Raw genomic sequence first — 24,922 nt, forward strand, 5'->3', positions numbered from 1 at the left:
AGAACAACAAAGAAAAATATTTTACTCATGATTCTTAAAATGAACAAGATCAAGGATCAGACATATAGATTCGAGTTGTTGATTGATATTACATTTTTCTTATGTCCCTATCTGTATTTATTAAATATGTAGATATTTTTGAATTTTCGAGTTTTGATATATTTCGTTTTAATTGAATTAAAAAGATTATAAATTGTTAATATTCAATTATTTATTATTGATTAATAGGAAGTAGAATTAATAATAAAATAATTGATAATAATAATAATTAATAATAATAAAAGATAGAAAAAGAATTACTGTTAATCTATTATTAATATCCCATAATAAATACTGAACAAATATTGAGTCATACATTAAATAAACTCTTTATGTGATTTCTTGATATAAATTTCTTAATTTCTACTTTTACACATTATAGCACATAGTAACTGAAATATTATATCCTTATAAATGTATTCTTATAAATAATAATGCTATATCCTTAGCTTTAAATGTATTAAATTTAAAGATAAATTTTATAACATATATAATTCGAATATATCATAATTTATTTATTGCAATACAAAATTTACAATAAAAATTTAATCAGCATGTAGAATTATACATTTTATCTATACATCTATCTTATCTTATTCATTGTAATCAAAAAACATTCTATTTATATGTGGAAAATGAAATATTTTGGTTATTTATTTATTTTGTTTTCAATATAATGTGTGCGTTTTCATTTAACAATAAGTGATAAAAATCAAATATTTTCTAATCTATTATAAATCTAACTTAAATTAAGTAAAAATATTTTATTAATCACATTAGCAGTAATAATACTTAACCTAACAAGAAAAATATTAATCAAATTGTTCTGATAGTTTCGGATAATCAATACTTTTTTCCAGATCTTACATTGATTATTTTCAACATTTATTTTTAAATTCTCTTTCATATAAATTCTATGCATTTTTATTCCAAGGAATTCCAATCGTGTTTTATTGAAGCTAGTGTAGTATTTTATTTGTCAATTGTAATAATATTGAATCGAATTAGAAGTACAAAGAATGTAGTACCAAAGAGTACTTGAGAGTTTCATAAGATTAGCAATGTTGATGTACAATATAAAGGCGAGAATTTAATCAAGAAAAATCCCTCCTATATCAATCATTATCCAGCAATTTGTATCAAATAACATTATCAGTTGTAGTCTATCTTTTTAACTTCAAAAGATAAATTTTTTATTATTATTATTTCATAAAAACATTCGAATGTTATAATCAAATATTGTAATATTAATTTCTATTATATATATAATTATATTATATATGGATTAATTAATTATATTAATTATATTAATTATATTAATTATATTAATTATATTAATTATATTAATATAGATTATATTAATATGTAATAACAATAACATATTATTCATTTATATTTTTTTTCATTATTATTTCAATTAAATGAAACTGTTTGAGATTAACACAATACATTCTTTATAAATATAAATTTAACTTTTTCAAATATAAAACTTTTAACTATTATATAATTTAATATATATTATATAATTTGTATGTGCTTACTGGATGTAATTGAATGGAGATGCAAAACGATACGAATGTTAATATAAATATATGATAGGATTCTTGTAATGAAAAAAGAGGCATTCGAGAATTATCAACTATATATTATAATTTCATATCAAATGTCATTTATTAATTAACCAATACATTTATAATTTATACGATTGCGTAAATTATAAGGCGTATACTCTCTGTATACTCTCTGAGTTATAATTGTTATGATAATAATTTATAAATAACAACTGCCGAAGTATATAGTACTTAAGATTTATCAAAAACGTGGCACTTTAACACTTATATTTATTTGCGATGGACGCGAATTGAATGTAAATTTCATTGATAATTGAGTTGCGACGAAAAAACTATTTAGAGTCTTTATAATATTATATTCAGATATCTTATATAAAAGCATTTATCAATCGAATAAAATTGAAGGTTAATTTGTTCTATTTATTTAATTTTTTATCTAATTTAAAAATGAAAAATAAAAATGAAAATAATAAATATAAAAAATCCAAAAAAAATAAATTGATTTAAAGATTAATAAGTTGTTTGAGGAAATATTCGAAGAAATATGAATGCTATATTTAAAAACTGCAATAAATATTAAGAATTTATTACAATCAAAATATTAAAACAAATAATTGTTTTAATTTAAATACTATGATATGTAGAGACAAAAATTTCTGACTAATATATTACATAGATTAATAATGATGAAATAAAAATTTTCTATTACATATTATAAAATAAATCAATCATTTTTAATATATATATATCATTCTTTTATTATACAATTATTCTATTATTATATTTATATATTTATATCTATATTATGAACAGTCACAGTATGGAACATTATATCAATGAATTATGATATAAGAAATAATTGGTTATTATTAATATTGGAAAGTCGCTTTTCGACACAATTATCTTTCTACTCTCCGAACAATTATATAGTTTAAAAAAATAAATATCGTATAAATAATTATAAATAAATTAAATAATTATTGAAAATAAATCTATAAATAAAAAAATATTATGGAAGGAATATCTATCAAATGACATATATCAAATATAATAATTATTATCATTATCAATTTATATCTATAACAATTTATATCTATAACAAATAATAACAAATATCTATTATCTCTTTAAAAAATATAACATGTTTATCAATAATTTATCTAATAAATCATCAATATATCTGAATATATTTCAAAAATATAACATAATTAAAATAATTTATTTAATAAATCATTTAATATATCTGAAATATGACTTTTTTTATTACATAAAAGAAAATATTTTTAAGCATTATCGAATCAAAAGATTAATAAAAATTGAATTCAATAGAGAGATAGATAGATCACAGCATGAATAAGAAAATGACGAATTTTATATGCTTAACTTTTACAAACGAATTTATATGTATAAGTTTCTGTGTATAAATCTTGAGATATGAAGTTTCTCTTTCTCTCTTCCAAACATGCGTTCGCGAGATTAGACCTCCGCCGTCAATGGTGAAATTATATATAAGAAACAAGCAATTCTTAAAGATAGAAGAAATGTTAGAAGAGGAATCCACATGGAATATCCAATGCAGCATGTAAAAGCCTGTTATACTCTGAACGCGATATTAGTGTAGGCATATATGCATTAATATGGTATACGTTATAAATAGATATAATAGCAGACCACAGAGAAATTCTAGTCACTGCTTCTTTTCCTTCTTCTCTTGCGTATCAAAATGCAGTATTTGCAAAGCTTTGTGAATCTGGATGATCGAGTTTTTGTAAAAGAAATGTCGTTGATTATGGAAGAAAATTCTTTTCATATTCTATGCGGGATAAGAAAGTGAAAATATTGTATATGTATTTATATATTACTTATCATGAAGATTATAATACTCATTTGTTTTTGACAGAATATAATTTAATCGCGAAATTAGGAATAAAAAATTTGTAATGGTTTTATATCTTTAAGATCATTATATGTAATAAATTAATATAGCAAATAATTATTTTTAAAAAACAATAGAAAATAAAAAAAATTGATGTTCAATATTGTCTATGATGATTCAAAGAACTGATTATTTTTAAGTTTAATATTTGTTGCTTAATTTTTGAAAATTAAAATAAAAAAAATTGTTCTGAATTATCGAAAAAATTAATAATATTAATTGATAATTTTATTTTTTTAATTTTAATATAAATTTTATTATTATTATTTAATATTATTTTTCAAATAATATTTAAAATCAAAGATTAAAAAAAAATTAATAAAATGATGTTTTAAATTTAAAATTTTGTGACATTAACTACTTGATGAAATTTGTTATCATTAAATATAAATAGCTTAAAAAATATGCACTATTTATTTTTGTATTGTTATTTCTTTTAATCAGAAAATATAGAAAAATGTATGTGTATTTCTATTTTTTCTTTTTTAAACATTTTTTAAAAGTATTTAAAAATATTAAAAATTACGATATTAAATTAAAAAATTATATAATAATACCAAAAAAAATTTAAAAATTTAAAAACATTTTAATTTTCATTTTATTTATAATATTTTAAAATTATAGATTTTTATCTATATTAATTTTTTATTTAAGTTTTTCATTTATATATATATTCATATATATATTATATATATATTTTCATTTTAGATAAATTTTGGAATTTTATTCTATGTATTTTTTATAACAAAATAAATGTGTTTGAAGGAAAGATGTTATTAAGTTTTGCGAATGTATGGTATCTATGTTATCTGTTGTATAGTATCTATCTACGCTATAGTTTTTGAAAATTTTTTGTATGAATGTTTTCAACATTAATATAATACTGACATGCAATTTAAAATACCATTTTCGCACTACAGATTGTTACGAGATATTGATATACCAGTAAATCCAGGTGCAGCTTCTGTTTTCGGCAATGAGAATGTCAGACAAGTTACGACACGATAAATAGATGTTATGATCGGAGAGCCAGTTCAGGAAGCCTCTTGGTACTTCCTCTTTTTTCTTCGTTTCTTTCTCTTGTTCTTTCATTCTCACATTTTTAATTTTTCTTCGATCCGGTTGCAATCAGTTAACCAAACATGACTATATATTTAACTTTTGTCGCGTATATCAACGATCGACTTCAAATTATTTTTGGATTCCAAATTATCTCGTCATTATCGTAGCTCAAAATTCATAAATAATGGTTTGAATAATTATTTATTTATTTTATAATATTGAAGAAGACATATATTCAAATTATATATAGTATTATATATAGTATATAGTATAGTTTTTAATTATAATTTAACTCTATTTCTTATAATTTCAATTTTTTTGGATTGAAAATTAAATAATAATTATAATTAAGTATAATTATAATATAATTGATTATTATAATAACTTATTTATATTTTGTATCTGATATTGTGTTATAATAATTGATGGTGACGAATTTATTTAAATGAATTTATATAAATTTTAAGAATCGTAAAGTAAACGATTTTAAGTATTTTAAATCTTTGAATATAGAGTTGAGAATATATAGAGTTGGAAAAAATAATATTGATGATATTAGAATCGATATGGAACACACAAACTAGAGTTTTTGTCAATTACAATCATTATTTTTATATTAGAGATATAAATTTTAAGGTAATATATAACTACCTCATTAGAATTGTTAATCTTTCAGCAATCGAAAACATAGTATACAATTACTTCTAAACAATAATTTAAAAGATATATAAAATATAAATCATTTTCATTTAGAAAGTCCATGTCATTTCCCAAAAAAATCAAATGCCTTATATTTTTTAAATATTGTTTTATTTGTATTAAAAAAGCGTATCAAGAGCGCATATGTAAGATAGTTGCGATATTTGGAGTTGTTCTATGATTAAAAAATTAATTTTTTGGGAATCAGCATGCATTCTAAACATACCAAGAAAAACTCGGATATTTCGAGTAGAGATTAACACACTATTATTCTCACAATCATACAAATCATACAAATTCATTTCAATAATTCTGCAGATTTATTCAAACAATATAATTAGTTCATTAATATATCATTTCAATAGTAGTCAAGAAGAATTATTTCAAGAAGCAAAAACATAAATCACATACAATAAAAAGCATTTTGCAAGAAATATACAAATTATATAGTTACGTCATTCAGTAACAAAAAATAATAAGTATAATTATATATAAATATATATTACATAATATTATTTCATTTTATTATAAAAAATATGTAAAATACTTAATAGTGTTATTAGTATTTATAATATTATTATATGATTAAAACCAAGTGAAATGTTACAATCTTATCCATTATCATTATCATTATCATTATCATTATCAATGTGGCATATCAAAATTTTATCGAAATAGTACGATCGTATAAGAATATATTAGAAATGAGTTGCTAAAAATCTTGAAACTATTAAAACCTAAAAAAAAAAAAAAATAAATAAGTAACTTACAAGAATATTGATAATATGTATTTATTTTTATTAGTCAATAATAATTGAATTAAATTTATTGATTAAGTTTAAATCTATTTTTATTGGTATGATTTCATCATTTATTATAATAGTAGATTTTAGATTTTATTTCATATATATTTATAATTTTAATATATTATTAAAATTAAATACATTTTTTAGTTTAATATGAATAATGGTTTTTTTAATACAAATAATTTTTTTAGTTTTATTTTTTATTATTATATTTCAGTTACCATATTATTACTATATTTCTTTAAATTATTATAGACATATTAAATTAATTTTATAAAGTAATTTCGAACACTGCAATATTATTTCAAAATTATCCATTTACATAAAAAATAAAAAAAAATTCACAAAGAAATTTATATGAGCATAAGATATTAAATGATCGACAATGCAATCGAATTTGTAGTGAACTGCATTTGCGATTTGAAAAAGTGTCTCGGTGTCAATATGGCAAATATTTTTGCCAATACGTTGCGATTAGTCATTCGTTAAAAATGAAATGTGGTTAAAATGTAAAATGATATTTTTAGTAATACACCATAAATATGATTTTAATTCGAAATACGAATTATAGGATTAAATTTTATTTAAGGCCTATTATCAGTTATGGCAAATATGCTAAACGAGAAATAATTATGATAATATTATGAATTCAATTTTATGTAAATTATAGATTTTTATCATTGATTTTTTGTATAACAATTTATTTGAAATATATTTTAACGCTTTTAAAAATAATAGGATAATATCTTCTAATTTAAATTTAAATAATTTTTGTAAAAATTGTTAGTGTTTAATTTTTCTGGTATCTATATTCTATTTTGAAAATCAATATTTTTAAAAATATTTTCAAGCTAAAATCATAAAGAACGATTAAACAAAATTAATTAAATAATATCAAATAATTAATAATTTTAATTATTTTTAAAAATTATTTTTATAATTTTTAAAAATGAAAAGAATTTCTAATGAAAATTTCAAAAAAATTAAATTTTTAGAAAAAATTATTTAAAATAATTTGTCTAAATCAATTTGTTTAAAATCGTCCTAATATTTATCTGAATATTATATTACAGATTTTGTTTTGTATTAATTAATTTTATATTATCTAATTAAAAACGAACGAATTAAGACTATTTGTGAAATATTCCAAAACCAAAATATTCATTTTTAAAATAGAATTGACTTTTTTTAATTATCTTTTTATTATTAAAAAATATAAAATATGTATGTAAAAAATGTATAAAAATTAAACATACGAATAACATTCCACATTTGCGATGATTTAATACATTTCACCGATGCAAATCAATTCTAATTAAACAAACAACTAATTCATACATAATCACGAAACAAACTATAATCCAAATTAGAATAACAATATTAACAATTTACATGATTTCTACTAAATTGCATTTAATTATTCCATATTATTATTCCATATTTTCAACGGCATTTGCGACAAAAATACTTCTCGAAGAATATGATCTATAGCAGAAAATTCCAAAACATAATCTAATAACTTTTACTTAAATCCAAAAAATCCGTCAAATTTGCTCGACATCATTTACATCATTGATAATAATGTTTTTTTAATGATTAAATTAGTTTATTTGTTCCAACAACTTGTATCTACGATATAGTTTAATCGAGTAGAAGTGAAGTTTCTACTAGGAAAAATTAAAAAATAAACTCTCGTTCCGTCACATTATATGATTATATTATATGATGAAATCAGAATACAAAGAGACATAATCATATCGTATTGTGCCGATTTATTTCAATAAGTAGCTGTATAGAAGTATTTAGAAAGGCGCTAAACCGAAACCAAGATCGTGATATTGTTAGTGATCGCGGTTGAATATGGGCAAGGCTATCTAGAGAAGCAGTTTGATATTCGGAAGATCTCAAGATTAATAATAGTATTGAACAGTGACGGAATGAGAAAAAAAGAAGGAGAACGAGAGTGACTTGTTGCATAATTACGTCACGTTGTCGGAGGAATCAGTTTTCCCGGCTTGCCGCCGGGAGTTTTGCAAAAACTATTGGCAAACTGGATTCCAACGCGACATACTACCTATAGGCATATGCTTGCACGCGCTATTTTGTCTTATTTATACGTTCGCGAGACTGCATTTATTTCATGCATGCATCCAACATTCTCTTTACTCCTCCTCCCCTTTATATATATCCTTACACGATCACCGAAACGTAAGTTTACTTACCATCCGCTTCGTTTTTTTTTTCCCTTTCTACTTTATCTTTCTTTTTGTTTGGTTGCTTTGGTGAATAGAGAAAATTTTATTTTTAAGAAATTATCTAGAGTAATTATACAGGATGGTCAATAACTGATTTAATCGGAAAGCAAATAAATCTTCATCAAAAATTAAATCGAAAATTTAGAATAATTATTGATATATAATTATATAATACAATAATTATATAATATATAAATATAAAGTAATATATAAATAATATAGAAATAGAATATAATATATAATATAATTATATAAAGTATATAGAGTATTATAGAAAAATAAATTTTTGTTTGTTTTTAAGAAAATTGATTTTAAATATTTATCAAGTATATATACACTTAATTTCTTTCAATATTTTGATCTAATATATCTCGCTTTCTCGGTTTAGATTTATATTCGTTGTATTAAGTAATCAATAAAATAAAATATTAATTTATAATAAATTTTATTGTTACAAAAATTGTTAACCGTTCTGTTTAAATATGTAATTGTTCTACTAATTAAAGTTCTATAGATATTTTGTAACATTCTATTGTTTTAATTTATTGAAAATTGATTCTTCCTTGTTTTATTTAATTACAAAACTGATTATTTTTTCTGTTGTCTTTGAATTTGTCGAAATTTGTAATTTCTTCAGAATAAATAACTCATGTCATTGCATAAATAAGAATCGATTGATATAAATATAAGAAAAATGTAATAGCCAAGCTATTAGTAATTATGGCTAAATCATCAAAATAATCACATCAAATCAGTTATATATTTTAAAAAAATTATAAGTTTTAATCAATTCAAAAAAAAAATCAGTTTTTGGTTCAATCAAGAATGATTTTTGTTCAAAAATAAAACAGTAGAGTAATTAAAAAATATTTACAGAAATTTAATTCATAATTATATATTCGATAAAGTATCAATATTTTCAACAATTTTTATAATAATAAAATTTACTAATATTTCGTTTTATATTGTAGTTTTGATCATCTAATATAATAAACAATATAACATAAACAAATCTGAGGGAGATGTATTAAGTTAAAATATAAATAAATATACATAGCGAATATTTAAAATCGATTTTCTCAAAACAAAGTCTCATCAAAAAATTTTATTCTATGTTTTTGATTTATTTTCTTATGTAAAATTAATTTTCGGCTATATTACTATTATCTTATAAATTAATGTTTTCCATGTGATGAAAGTGATATTGTATTTGTCATTTCATCACTGAGAGATTGTCATCATTATGAGTACCATATTAAAATTAAAATTAGTTAAAATTTGAGCATTAAAATTTTTGTTATGTTGAGATGAAACAAGTTATAAAATATTTGAAAAATATCGATATAAATGAAACATTCAGAAATTAAATTGAATGTATTATGATAATTAAAGTTTAGAGAGAATATATATATTTTTAAAAAAAATTTTTATAAAATTTTTCAAATAAATTTAATTTCAATATTAATTTTCGGAAATTGATTTGTGTTGAATTTCGATTTTCTTGAAAACAAATATTTAAATAAAAAATTTATTCTTACTTATTTTCATATGTAATTATGAACCTTTTATTAATAATCTGCTTCTGTTCCATCAAAAATCAAATTTATTAAAATTAAATTTTTCTGTACTTGATAAATTTTCGATTTTCTCAAATAAAGAAACATTATTATTATTTAATAATAACGTTATTATTCTTTCTTTTTATTTATTTTTAGATGTAAAATTATTTTTAAAATTATTATTTGATTATATTTATTAATTATTAGAAATTATTAATTTTATAACTATATTATTAATTATATAACTGTTAATATTAGAATTCAATTTTTTTAAATTAAAATTATATTATAGAGATTTAAGAATCATAAGAGGCTGAATGTTTAGGGGATTATAATTTGAAGTATATAAAATTATTCTAAATTGTTATCTACATATTTTTAAATTTATTTTTGAGCAATAAATGAAATAATTATATTATCGATGAAATATTTTTATAAATTAAAGTTTAAAAGCGTTAGACCAAAATATTAATTTGCAAGAAAATTATTAGGCTTAAAAATTATTGTTTCTGAATAATATTATAGTTTATTTGAGAGTATATCATATTTATATATATATCATTCAAATTAAAGAAAAAATTAAAATTAATAACTGGTTCAGCTCTAACAGTATAATATACATATACATTATTATAGTACACAACATTATTTTTGAACGAAGCTATAATTTGCACGTATAAGTGTCATTCTTTTTATCACACTTATCCGGTAATAGATTTAAATAGAACCAAAATAAAATTTAGTGAGAGATTACAACAGAAGAAAAGACTACAACAAAATGAAATAAGATCAAATTCTTGTGATAACTATATTCTCATGCATACATTCTTCTATTTCTGTGTATTTGTACAAATATTATTTTTTTTATTAGACTTAAATGTATATTATTGTATACAAATTTAGATATACATGAATAAGAAATTGTACGTTAATAGTAAAGAGAATACATCATAATCGAAGAAAATTCTATAAGGATATTTTATAAGAATCGTTGTTTTTACAGATAGTTTAAAATAATAAGCATTTGATGTTTTTTTATCCTGTTTATATTTTGCTCTCTGGAACTTTATGTTCAATTATATAGAATTATGCATAAACTTTTCTTTTAATAGCAAAAGAAGCTGTGATATAATAATGACAATGTTATAATATATTTTTCTTGTATAATATTCTATATTTATTCAAATATATGTGCATTACTATATTTTGCATTACTATATTGTACAACATTTAAGAAAAAAGGTGAGAAATTTTCTATATAAAATATATAGATTTCTATATAAATTTTCTATATAAATTTCCTTCTTTATAAATAAATCCTACGAAGCTAACTTTATTCAAATAATAATTCAAACAAACTTCAAGAGAGGAAAATTTACTTTTATATTATTCTATAATTATAAAACACGCTTTCATTTCTTAACACTTATATTTTAATAATATATATATATTATTAATCTTTAATTCTATAATCGATTATCTTTAATCTAATCTCTAATCTAAGCAAAATTTCTATTAAAACTTATCTATATCTATTTAATTTTTATTAAAAATTTATGTATAATACGTTATCCTACAAACAGTTCTTTGTTGCGTAGTATGCAATTTCGTATTTATAATATTGTATTTATAAAATCTTTTGCTTTTTTTATTTATTCCTATATCATTCAATTTGTAAATTCAACCTTTCTCCAAACTAAATAATTTTATAAAAAAGATGCTTTAATTGTTATTAATGTAACTTCATTTTTATATTAAATTATATTTAAAAAAATCTCATTCTCTTCACCTCATTCAACATTCAAATTTCTTTTCCAAATATTAGCAAATTTTATAGAAAAAAATCTATTAACAATATTGAACATTATTTTTTGAATGACTCGATAAATAACCGATAAAAGTTTTCTCAGTTTTGATTCTATTCGTATGCACGTCCTGTGTCAGACAAGTTCATGTCTACGTTGGCAAGAAAGATGCACGTTAACTATCCGCAGCCGGTTCGTTCGTCGTTCATCAATTGATCGCCACACTGCGCTGTGTCGCTCAAATGGCATTCCAATTATAGACGATCATGATTCCGTTTCGTCATCATCCTAGTTTCACGAGAATTATACACTGGCGCATAAAGCAAATCGATACTTTTTTCTTAATTTTTTCTTTTTTTTTCTTTTTTTTTTTTTCCTTTTTCAGAAACGATTACTACAGACAAACGTGCAATGGTTTTCATTATGTGGAACAAGCGGAATCGCATAATTTTATTGATATGTCTGTTCGCGTGACACGTTCACAATCCGACTTCTCGTGTTCGATTTGCAATCTTTTTATGAGGAGAAAACAGAGGATGTGGATATTTTGTTCAGTAATTTAATTATTGTGATTTTTTTTTCACGACAAACCGGCTCCCGTAGGTAGTTGAATAAAAAAGTATGGTGATTATAGTTGACGATTTTTGCAGAAACGAATCGTGAGAGAACGCGTGAGGTTTTCTGGACACGCGCGTTTTGCATCTTATATGATAACTATACATGATTATTTCTGGTGTTTCATATATTTTATTTAATATTCGTTTCATGGATAGATATTAAATTAGATATTAATTGAATGTAAGATTTATAATTTTTAGATATATAATTCCGTAATAACATGTAGAATATAAGAAAACCACGAAGATAATTAAATTTTAATAAAAATATAATATAAATTTAATATATTAAAACATTAATTATTTTAATTAATTTTTTTCGTATAATTAATTAAGAATAACCAAATTTACAACATAATTAAAAACTAAACAATTTTCAAATTATGAATATTTATTATGTAAAAGAATTCATAAAATGTGTAAAAAAATTAATTGTTTTTAGATATTATTTCAGACTGTATTTCTCAGAATGTAAATATTTTCAAATATGCTAGTACATATATTTACTTTGTGTTTGAATAATCAATTATTCAAATAATTAATAATTTGAAAACCAATATATTCTATTATATTAAGAAAATATTATAATAATTAAACAAATAGTATATACTTTTTTCTACATGTATCTCGTTTCTTGAAAAATTCATTTATAATATTTTTTTAGAAAAAAATTTTTTTTCATTTTAATCGGAATTTGAATTATAACTCTATTTAAATAAAAGTACAAGTTTGTATTATAATGATGATTTCAAGAAAATTATTATGAATTTAATATAGTAATTATTGATATTTAGGAAATTATTTTTTAATTATATATTTAACATAGTATTTTGATTAATTATTAAATAATTAAATAATAATTTTTTTTTTGAAAACGAAATATCAAAGATTTTTTTCTGTATGTTCAGTATGGTCTTTAACATTTTTTTCAAGCTATATTACATATTTTTTTACAAAAGTATGACAAAAAGAATATTATAAGAAGTTGACAAGAAGACATTTTTTTCGTATTTTAGAAAAAAAATTTGGTTGAAAAAATGTGAAAATTGTCATAATTAATAAAATATTTAAATAAATAAATAAATTTAAAATATTTTATTTATTAAAATATTAATATTAATATTAATACTAATACTAATATTAATATTAATTTTATTTTTAAAGTTCTTTGGATTCTTTCTTTTTTCTTATTTCTTTTTCTGTTTTTTTATTAAAATTAAAATAAAATTTAAATTTCAAATTTAAATTAAAATACTATATTATAAACTATTCATTCTATATATTATAAACTATATAAACTACATTAATATTATAAACTAATAAATTTTAATATAAAAAAAGTAATTGATATTTACTTGATTTAACGATTCTATAATTTAAATATAAATATTAAAATGTTCTAAAATGGTTTTATAAAATTGTTAAATAATGATATTAAATAAATATATGAATTTGAGAAAATAAAATTCGAAGAAATCAAATAGAAAAAACATTTTATCAATTTTCTTATTTATCATTTTATTTGTTTTGTCAATCTTATCCAATTATACTTAATCAAATATGTTCTTGAAGTATAAAGTTTTTAAAATTTTTTTTAAATTCAATGTCGTACATTTATTATTATAACAGAACAAAAATGAATGGAACTTATACAAATTGAAATAAAAAATTCTTGAAAGTTTAATATATCGATTGAAAATGTATGAAATATTTTTTTTATAATATTTTAAATTTATATATTTTGTTTACTAAATTTGCTCAATATTTTGTATATTTGTTTGTAAATATATAAGAGAAAAGTATTAATAAGTATAATTAAAATATTAAAATTATTTTAAAATTATTTTATGTAACATATATCATTATTATTAATTTTTAAAAGAATTATATAATCAAATATAATCTATTTTATGAAATATTTTATATATTAGTTAGAAAAAATTTTTATAATTGAAATAATCAATATCTGTCTATATTATTCCATATATATTTCTGATTTTATTTTTAAATCTTCAACAATGTTATACAATTTTCATTTGACCATAGTTATTAAAAAATTTAAATCTTATTTCATAAGTGATCTCACTAAACAAAAATACAAATTTCATACTACTCAATCAAACATTTATATATATCATACATGGATAATAAAATAGTATGAATTGAATTTAATATAATAAATACTAAAATTCTGTTACAAAAGAAAATATATACAAAGTCGAATATAAATGAATTGGAAAGAGTGACTGAACTAAAAAATTATATATTTAGAAATATTATATATTCAGAATAATATGTCATATTATTGTTATATGTTTTACATAAAATTTGTAAAATTATTAAAAATTTGTTACAATTTATAAAATATTCATCCTTTTTAAAAATTCAAAGAAAAGGAAATTAATAATATAAATACACAAAAATTTTAAAAGAATTTAAAACAATTATTAAAAATTATTATTTATATAATTAATAATATATACTTATATTCTTATAAATATATTTATATATATACTATTTGAAATAATTAAATTTTATAATAATTACATTAATTCAAAAAATAATAATTTCATTTTGTTAAATATTATATAATTATATAAATTTTTAATGACAACATTAATTATTCAATTATATTTTATACATTTATTAATATTTATATTATAACTTAAGTATGTTCATTGCAAGTTAATTTAAAGATTAATCAAAATTAAAAAGATATCGACGCAATTCATGTATATATATTTTAAATTAATTTTTTTCTATAACATTAAAGATGGTTAAAAATAAAATATGAGATATTTATAATATATTTTTAAATAAATTTCTTAAATAACTAACAAATAAACAGTTATAATTAAAAGATTCAATTATATTGTTATTTCTATTGTATTTTAAAATCAAATTACGACCTAAAAAATTAAATTAGAATTTCATTTATAAAATTAATTTGTATTATAGATTGATTTAATAATATATATATATATTTATAATATTATTATTTATATTATGATAATAATTTTTTATTATTGTTTATTTTAAAAATATTCAGTTAAAAATATATTAAAAATATATTAAAAGATATATTAAAATATATTAAAAATATATCATATTTATTATTTCAATTTAATTATTTTAAATGACAGAAATTTGATTCAAAATATATATTGTATATACTTAAATTCTATTATTGATATTTCTAGCTTTGTTTAAATATCTTAGTATTTTTAAAATTTTTTAATGAATTTTTTATAATTTAATAAAATTATAATTTAGAAAAATAGTCAGAATAAAACTAATATCCAAACACATATATCTTCATTCAATCTCACGTACAAAATCATTTTGAAAGGCTCGATTATGATGCATTCAATTTTTCATTTGATCTTGAAGATAGATCGTTTTTGATGCCGATTTTTTTTCTATGTTTTCAATATATTTTGGTTGTCGATATACATTCGAGTAATTAAACAATAACAGCGATTAGGCTTAGAAGCACGTCTTTTAAACAATCTTTATCTATTATGAAACTATTAGTGCTGGTGCCAATTATCTCATCTTTCTCTTTCCATCTATCTGCTCTGTTGTCTATTTTTCTTCTTGTTTATTTTCTTTCCTATCTTTCTTCTTTTATTATTCATACATCAAAGATATCACTTTTGGATGTCACTCACATTTTTTTTTTGCCTTTGCAACGAAAATAAAAAAATTTTATATTGGACAAGAAAGACTTTCTTTTATAAGACTGAAAAATAACAAAACTGAAGAAAATTTTAGATAAATTAGAAAAGATATTAAAAAACTGAAATATGAATATTTTGAATGCCTATTATTTAAAAAGGATTTTTTTTGTTTATTTCAATGATCTTTAAAAATGTTATCATTATTCTGAATAATTTTTTTTTTTTGTTACTACGTTCGATTTTAATTTCTAAGATATTTAAAATTTTTGATAAATTTATTTTTATTAAATTTATAATTGATAATATATATTGTATTTTTTTATAATAAATATATTATTGCCTATTTGGATATTTAATACATATTCTTTCTAAATAATTAATCTTATATATCTAATAAATAATCTTAAATATTTTGCGAATAACAAATATGTATTTTATAAAAATAATTAAAATATTAAAATAATGTAATTATAACGAAATTATATAAATAAAATTTCTAAATGCATGCAATAATTACAATAAATTAATATAGTTATCAAACAAAAAATAATTCGTAATAGTGAATTAATATATATATATATTGAAATAAAATAAAATCTAACTTCTCATAATCACTTTTTATAATAATTTTTCTTGTTTATTTATTAGATTTTATTTCAAAATATTCATTTAATTTATTAACTGTACTATTATTGTATTTAGAAAAGTATGGTCTGATATTTTAATCGCTGTTGTTATGAGTCAATAAAACTTCAAAATTGTATTTTATCTTTAATTGTTATTTTAACAATATATAATATTCAGAAATTAATAATCATTGATGTATGTATATGTTTTAAATGAATATCAATATATCATATATAATATAATATCATACATATAATAAGTAGAATCTTCATTATACTTCTATATATACCATATAATCTTATCCTGAAAATCTATTCTTGGAATAATTAATATTAATATAATTAATTATATTAAATTAAATATAATTTAATATCCGAACATTCTAATAATCGAATTATATTATCTGAATTGTGTATTATTTTTTCTCACAACAATATAAATATCTTTGCTTATCATAGTATTGGAAATAAATTTTAATTTGATATGTTCACATAATATATATTTATAATTAATCTATAATTAAATATTAAAATGAATTCAGAATTAAAAAACTAGAAAATGATAAGAGTGTTATAGAATTATTAGCGTAGTATAAAAAAGAAATATAAAAACAAAAGTAAATAATATTGAAAAATTAAAAAATTATTAATATTAAAAAACAGAAGAGTAAAATGAAAGATTATTTATAACGTATATTTCTTTATATATTAAAAAAATTTGTAATTTGTAATTTGAAAACATTTTTTAAAAAAGTATTGGATCTTTAGTTTTATAATAAAAAATTGATTTCATTAAAAAAAATTCATTTAAGAGAAATCTATATTTTATAATCCGAAGATTCTTTTCTTCCAAATATTTTTATTTCTCTATTAGTTCAGATATTAAAAATTCTACTATACATATATGCAGAATAAACTAAAATAAAAATGAAACATTGTGCTATTAAAAAAACATAAAACAAAATAACATTTATTTTATATAAAAATTTTAAGCAGATCTTTAATTATAAAAAGTAAGATTTAACTAGAAAAATACGTTTAAAATATATAAAGTTAAAAAAATACATTAGATACGAAAAAAAAATTTTTTCTTTAATATTAAAATATTATAAAAAAACTAAAAAAGAAATAATTCATTTAAAATCGTTAAAAATTATCTAATCTTTTATTTTTTATTAATTAAAATTATCAATCTTTTAATTTTTATTAATTAAAAGTATCTTTTATTTTTTTTTAAATAAAAATTATTAATTTACACGAAATAGTATATTATATATACATACAGTATATATATATAATATAATGTTTCTTTTATGTACTTATTCCTTTTTATAATCATTAAATTGAACAATATATATATATATATATATTAATTATATATATGTATAATAATAATATATATAATTATATATAATAATATTATATATTATATATATATATTTATATATATATTTTTCTCCATAAAGAATATAAATAAATATATTTTTCTTTATATATTATTTGATAGTTAAATATTATAAATAATTTTATTCGTATTCTGAACTAAAATTCTGATGCAAAATATAGTATGAAAATTGTATATTTTTATGAAAATCCATAATTTTGGATATATATGTATACAATAATTTCAATATAATTTCAATATATCATATAGTAATATAATAATGATAAAATTAAAAGCTACTTATTCAAAGTAATATTATTTGAAATATTTTTTTTTATATTAAAATGAAACATTTCTTACAAAAGTATTTAATGATTAAATAGATTTTGTTGACTGGGCAGTGGAAAACAATAAATAAAAATATATGAGTTTAGCTGAATGAATATATTTGATTATACGTGATTGCGCGTATCTGTTTATAAAACATTTGAAATACGTGTATCGAAGAGAAACAAATAGCTAACCAACTATGAAATACTAATGTTGCTGGCAACATTCAATAATGAAATCAAATATAAAATTTCAGTAAACTTTATTCTATAACACTCCCACTAAAAGTGAACTGAAATTTGTTTAGTGTGTGTATATTTATTATGTTGAGTGTTACAGTTCTATGTGTCTATCATGTCTTCGATACTCTTGATATTCAATCGATTTCTTTGTATTTCAAATATTGTTCTTCTTAGAGGTTTTGTTAATAAGTCTGCCTGCTGATCTTTCAATGCTATATGTTGCAGAAGAAACTCCTTCTCCTTAAATTTGTTTCGTATAAAGTGATAACGCACGTCAATATGCTTACTTTTTCGATGAAATTCTGGATTTTTAATAAGCTTGATTGCGCTCAAATTATCCACGTAAAGAGTCGTTGTAATGTTCTTGAACATGACTAGATTATTAATCAAACTTTTCATCCATATGATCTCTTTTACAGTTTGACTAACTGCTATGTATTCGGCTTCAGTAGTGAATAGACCTACTGTTTGCTGTCGTGTTGACCCCCAAGCTATTGCGGAATCGCCTAGTTTTAATACAAAACTAGTAGTGGACTTCCTCGTTTCAGTGTCTCCAGCGTAATCTGCATCGCTGAATGCTTTAATATGATTATTCTGTTGAGTTGAATAATGAATACCGTATTTTGTTGTTCCCTTTAGATACTTAAAAATTCTCTTTACTGCATTCCAGTGAATTTTATTGGATTTTTCTAAATATTGACTGACTTTGTTTACTGCAAATGTTATGTCTGGTCTAGTGCCCACTGACAAATACATTAAACTTCCTACCGTCGATATGGGAACTCGGATTTTTCCTTGTACCCACTTTTATGTGCCTCCACGCACAGTTGATGGTTTTTGTCTGCTGGGATTGCTACTGCATTGGCATTTTCCATCCGAAATCGTTGCAAAATTTTCTTGGTGTAAGCCTCCTGATGCAAAAATATAGAACTATCTGCTAGTCGCTCAATCTGTAATCCCAAATATGTATTTATCTCATTGGATGTTACTTCAAATTCTTTACGGAATTCAGCTAACAACTTTTTTATAGATTTTTTATAGATGATTGGTTTGTTGCACTAGTTAGTCCATCATCGATATGAATTGCTAAAATCAGTCGGTCTCTATTGTTTCCATTTGTCCATAAATACACAATAGTCTGCATTGGTGGACGTGAGACGCTTCTTCAGTAAAACGATGCTATAAAACGATGATTCCAACATCTTGATACTTGCTTTAGACCATATAAACTACGATGCTTGCAAACACGGTTGGTTCCATCCTTGTATCCTTTTGATTGCTGCATATAGATGACCTCGTCGAGTTCTCCATGAAGAAAAGCTGTCTTGACGTCAAATCTGAATGTACTTGTTCGTTGTTTTCTGACTGAATAACGGTTTTTGATTCGACATTTATTGTGTCATCTTTTTGATGTTCAAAGTTTAAAGTTTGATTCTGATTCCCATTTTTCATTTGAATTAATTTCGTAAAGCTGATCTGTGAATCTTACATCCCTATGTATTTTAACTTGTCCTCTTTCAGGAAGCCAGATCCGGAATCTTTTTGTGTTTTCATCATATCTGACGAAAATGCCTTTTTCGGCTTTGACATCCCATTTTCGTTTCTTCTCTTTAGGGATATGAAAATATACTTCTTCTCCGAAGGTTCTGAGACTTGAAATGTTCGGTCTCTTCTTGAGCCACAGTTCAATAGGTATTACTCCTTTCTTTCCACTGGTTCCGGTTCTATTTAAAGTATAAACAGCGTAATTAACTGCTTCAGTCCACATTTTGATTGGTAATTTTCCTGCATGTAACGACGTTCTCGCTAAGTCAACTACATTTCTATTTTCTCGTTCGGCGCAACCGTTCCGTTCCGGAGTAAATGGTACTGTTTTCTGATGCGTAATGCTATATCGACGTGTTAGTTCCTCAATTTCTTTATTGACGAACTCAAGACCATTATCTGATCTGAAGATCTTGATTCCTTTTTCTAAATGCTTATCAGTCTTCTTGAAGAAATCCTCTAGACATTGTGATGTCTCTGATTTATTTTTGATAAAATATAAACTTCTCCAGTGACTGTAGTCATCTTTCAACATTAAGAAATATCGAGCTTCTCCAAGCGAATTTTCTTGCATTTGGACCTGAAAGATCTGCATGGATGAGTTTCCAATGCGTTCAGATTTTGTATCGCTTTTTGGGAATGGTAGTCTGTGCATTTTTCCTAAAATGCAATCTTCGCAAGAAAATTTCTGATCCTTATAAATGATGTTCTCGGATTTTAGAATTTTCTTCACCTGATCCACATTCTGATGAGCCATTCGTTTATGCCAGGAGAAAAAAGAAAAGAGAATTGCGCACTGCTACATTTGCCTGATGCTCGTCTGTAATGACTTTAAATTTCATTACGAATTACTTACCTTTTCTTTCTCCCGCTGCAACAATATTTCCATTCTTCATGAATATGCATATTTTATCATCGGAGTATTGTCGCAGTCCCTTGTCAAGAGCTGCACCCGCCGAAAAAAGATTGAAACTTAGTTCTGGTACGTGAAAAACATTACTGAGGTACTTTCGCACCCACTCTTTTCCATTAAAAGCAAGAATGTCGATATCTCCTGATCCAATTGCTTCAATATATTTTCCGCCTATCTTAATATATCGCCTATCTTAATATTCTCTACTGTGTCAAATTTTTTATACGACGAAAACCATTCGCGACGATTTGACTTGTGCTCAATCGTACCTGAATCCATGTGCCACGCATCATTGGATGTTTCTAAATTATATTCTGCAGACATGGCTCCAATGAGTGCCTCTTCTTTCCTTCCTTTGTATTTTTCATTTGCTGCTTTTCGGTTTCTACATTCCTTGATCCAATGCCCTGGTTTGTGGCAATAATGACATACGCCTGGTTTAACGTTGCCTTTTTTGAAATTTTTCTTGTATTGATGCTTATTGGCAGTAAAAGCAATGTTCTCTGCCCTTTCTTCGGTTCCTATCCTTGTTTCCTCAATGGTGAGCCTTGAAATAAGATTTGTGAGAATTCTTTCGTTGGGTTGAGTTGATTCCCACGCACTAATAAAATATTTGAATGATGGAGATAATGTCATGAGTATTTTAGTAATAATCATTTGATTTGGAATTTTCTCACCCAAAGTTTGTAGCCGATGTGCAAGATTCTCGATTTTTACGATGCGAGTAGCGACATCATCGCTCAATTCCTTCTGATAATTATACCATTGCTGCGACAGCATGTGTATACTAGTATCAGATTTTTGTTTGTAAACAGATTCCAGCTTTTTCCACATATCCTTAGCCGATTCACAATTGATAATATGCAAAAGTGGTTTTTCATCCACTGATGTGGCGATTATGCGTTGAGCTGTACTGTCGAGTTTTGTCCAGGCAGCGCGTGCTCGATTTGCCGATCATCTCCTGGTACAGGAAGAATTGATTCACCTGTAACTATTTCCCATGCACCGCAGGATTTCAAAATTACGCGCACTTGAAATTTCCATGAGGCCCAATTTTCCAATCCTTTCAGCTTATTAATACGAACAGTTTCGTACTCCATCACGATTGGGGTTATATTTCACGTTTGCTCAAGACCGGATAACAAACCCACGTGCTTTTTCAATTTAATTGTACTTTACTTAATTATTTATTGTTTCTTTCGTAATCTGGGCCCGTAACCTGTTGACTGGGCAGTGGAAAACAATAAATAAAAATATATGAGTTTAGCTGAATGAATATATTTGATTATACGTGATTGCGCGTATCTGTTTATAAAACATTTGAAATGATGAATGTGTATCGAAGAGAAACAAATAGCTACCAACTATGAAATAGTAATGTTGCTGCCAACATTCAATAATGAAATCACATATAAAATTTCAGTGAACTTTAAATTCTATAACAGATTTATTTATTGTAATATATATTTAAAATATTATTTTTTTTACTATTAAAAAAAATAAAAAATATATAAAAAAAATAAGAAAAATTTATTTGCAATTGTATCTTATATCAGTTAAACAATTAAAAGTATTTATTTTTATTTATCTAAAAACCTATATTTTCAAATCTTGAATTTTAAACAAATTTTGAAAATTTTTTTGTAATTAAAATAATATTTAAAAAAAATTTTTTGGATAAAGAATTTATTAAAAGAATACATGTTTGATGAAAATAAAAATTAATTGGAAAATTTAGAAATAAATATAGATTATTAAAAATAAATATAATATAGTAATATAAATTATTTCAAAAATTTTCAATTTATAATTCAATTGTAGAACTCAAATTTTAATAAAAATATATAGTTTTTAATTATTAAGATATTTAATATTTATTCTGATTCTATATAAAATATTTATATTATTTTTTATTAAATAATAATATAAAAATATTATTTTCTATAATTGTTTCATTTTTTTTTAAGTATTACAAAGATATATTTAGATTACATTTTCATTTTTCAATAAAATAATAATTCAATAATAAAATTCAAATTAATAGATTATAAAAAAAAATAAAATAAAATATAAAATAAAATATTATATGATGTATTAGTATTAGTATTAGTATTCTATTAAAAATAATTATAATTAATTTATTATTATTGTTTTCTTATCTAATATTATAAATAATTTAAAATAAAATACTTTTTATATAAATTCTTCAGAATTAGAATTGTACTTTTTTAAACTTAAATTAATTTTTCAAAAAAAAATATTAAATTATAAAAGTTATATTAATAAAAAATTATATAATAATTGATATTATTATAAAAACAGTAAATAAAAATTTAAAAGAATAATATTTTTAAAATATTATTTATTTTTATTCTTGAGTTATATGTATAGTTATATGTAATATAAATCTAAAGATTAAAATAGAAAAATGAATGCAAATAATTATTGAGAAATTTAAATTATTATTAAAAATTATTGAGTTATAATATATATTTAATTATTATATATAAATTATTTAATTATTATATCATATTAATTATTATTATTATTATTATATTTAATTTTAATCACTAAAAATTGGAAAGAGACAGTTAATGAATGTTATGTTTGCAAAAAGTCATTCAATCATAGTTTTTGCCATGAAGAATTAATGAACTTTGTGAAAATAATTGTTATTTTCATAATGTATTTGCTAATTTCATTCTATATATAATGATGTCCAATTTAAATCCAATTTAAATAGCTTAAAATAAAAAAAAGAATCAATATTTTTAACATTAAAAGTTTTAATAACATATTAAAATTCTTATGATTATATTTTTTTGAAAAAATTAAAGAAACAAATTAATTAAAAATTGATAAAAGATTAAGATTTTTTTCATAAAATTTGATTATTTAAATATTTTTTGTTTGTATGAAGAAATTTAATTTAAATATAATTTTTTTATTCTATATATTAATTTTTTCTTATTTTGCTAAATCAGAAAATTAAATCACATTTTCAATTCTGATTCTTTCAGCAATATTAATTATTTTGGCTATTCTATTTGAAGATTAATAATTTCGATAATGAGATTTCATTTTATAGAAAACTTAATAAAATAACTTTAAATAAATTTAAAAAATAACTTTAATTTTTATATCTAACAAGTATCAATCAGTACTTTGAACAAGTTTTGAAAATTTCTTGTGTCTCAAAAATCCATATATGAGCTACGATATTCAACACTGTGGAATATTATAATATATATATCTCAACGCATAAAGTGGTTATTTTTTTTGTTTTGCTTTTATTATAATATTTATAATTAAATGTCAAAGATTTTATTAAAAAATTTATATATATGGATATCATTGAATATTTGATAAATAAATTTTAATTCGAATAAAATGATATTTAAACATTTTATTCGAATTATTCAATAATATTCTAATTATTTTAATTATTTTATAAATATTTCTACATAATTTTCATCGAATATTATAATGCGATTTAAAAGAAAATTTCAATTCACTTTTTTAATCTTATTTATTTCAATTATATCAATTATGATTTTAATTTCATATACATGATATATTTGATATATGAATATATTGATTTAGTGATATATTTATCCAATTTATGAATTTTGTTGTAGCATTTCTAGTCATCAATGGGAGTTGAAAATAGCGATGTTGTATTTAAAATTGTCAATTTCAAAAAAAAAATCTAAAAAAGAAAAAAAAAGAAATTAAAACAATTTAATTTCTCATTTTTTGATAAAGAATTAATAATCAATATCTCAATATTCATGATTATGAAAGATCTCATTTAGTGATAAAATTCATCAAGATCAATAACAATATCATAACA

The 24,922-nt window shown here is 21.0% G+C and overlaps 1 protein-coding gene across 1 annotated transcript; it reads right to left on the minus strand.

The window, feature by feature from the left end:
• Positions 1-18,710: 18,710 nt before the first annotated feature.
• On the minus strand, positions 18,711-19,367 carry LOC122713924 (secreted RxLR effector protein 161-like). The gene has a single exon (XM_043934764.1). The coding sequence runs from the start codon at positions 19,365-19,367 to the stop codon at positions 18,711-18,713; it is 657 nt and encodes a 218-aa protein (XP_043790699.1).
• Between the last annotated feature and the right edge of the window lie 5,555 nt (positions 19,368-24,922).

Source organism: Apis laboriosa, unplaced genomic scaffold, assembly GCF_014066325.1.
Source record: "Apis laboriosa isolate Shangri-la unplaced genomic scaffold, ASM1406632v1 scaffold26_cov146, whole genome shotgun sequence".
In the NCBI taxonomy this organism is placed as follows: domain Eukaryota; kingdom Metazoa; phylum Arthropoda; class Insecta; order Hymenoptera; family Apidae; genus Apis; species Apis laboriosa.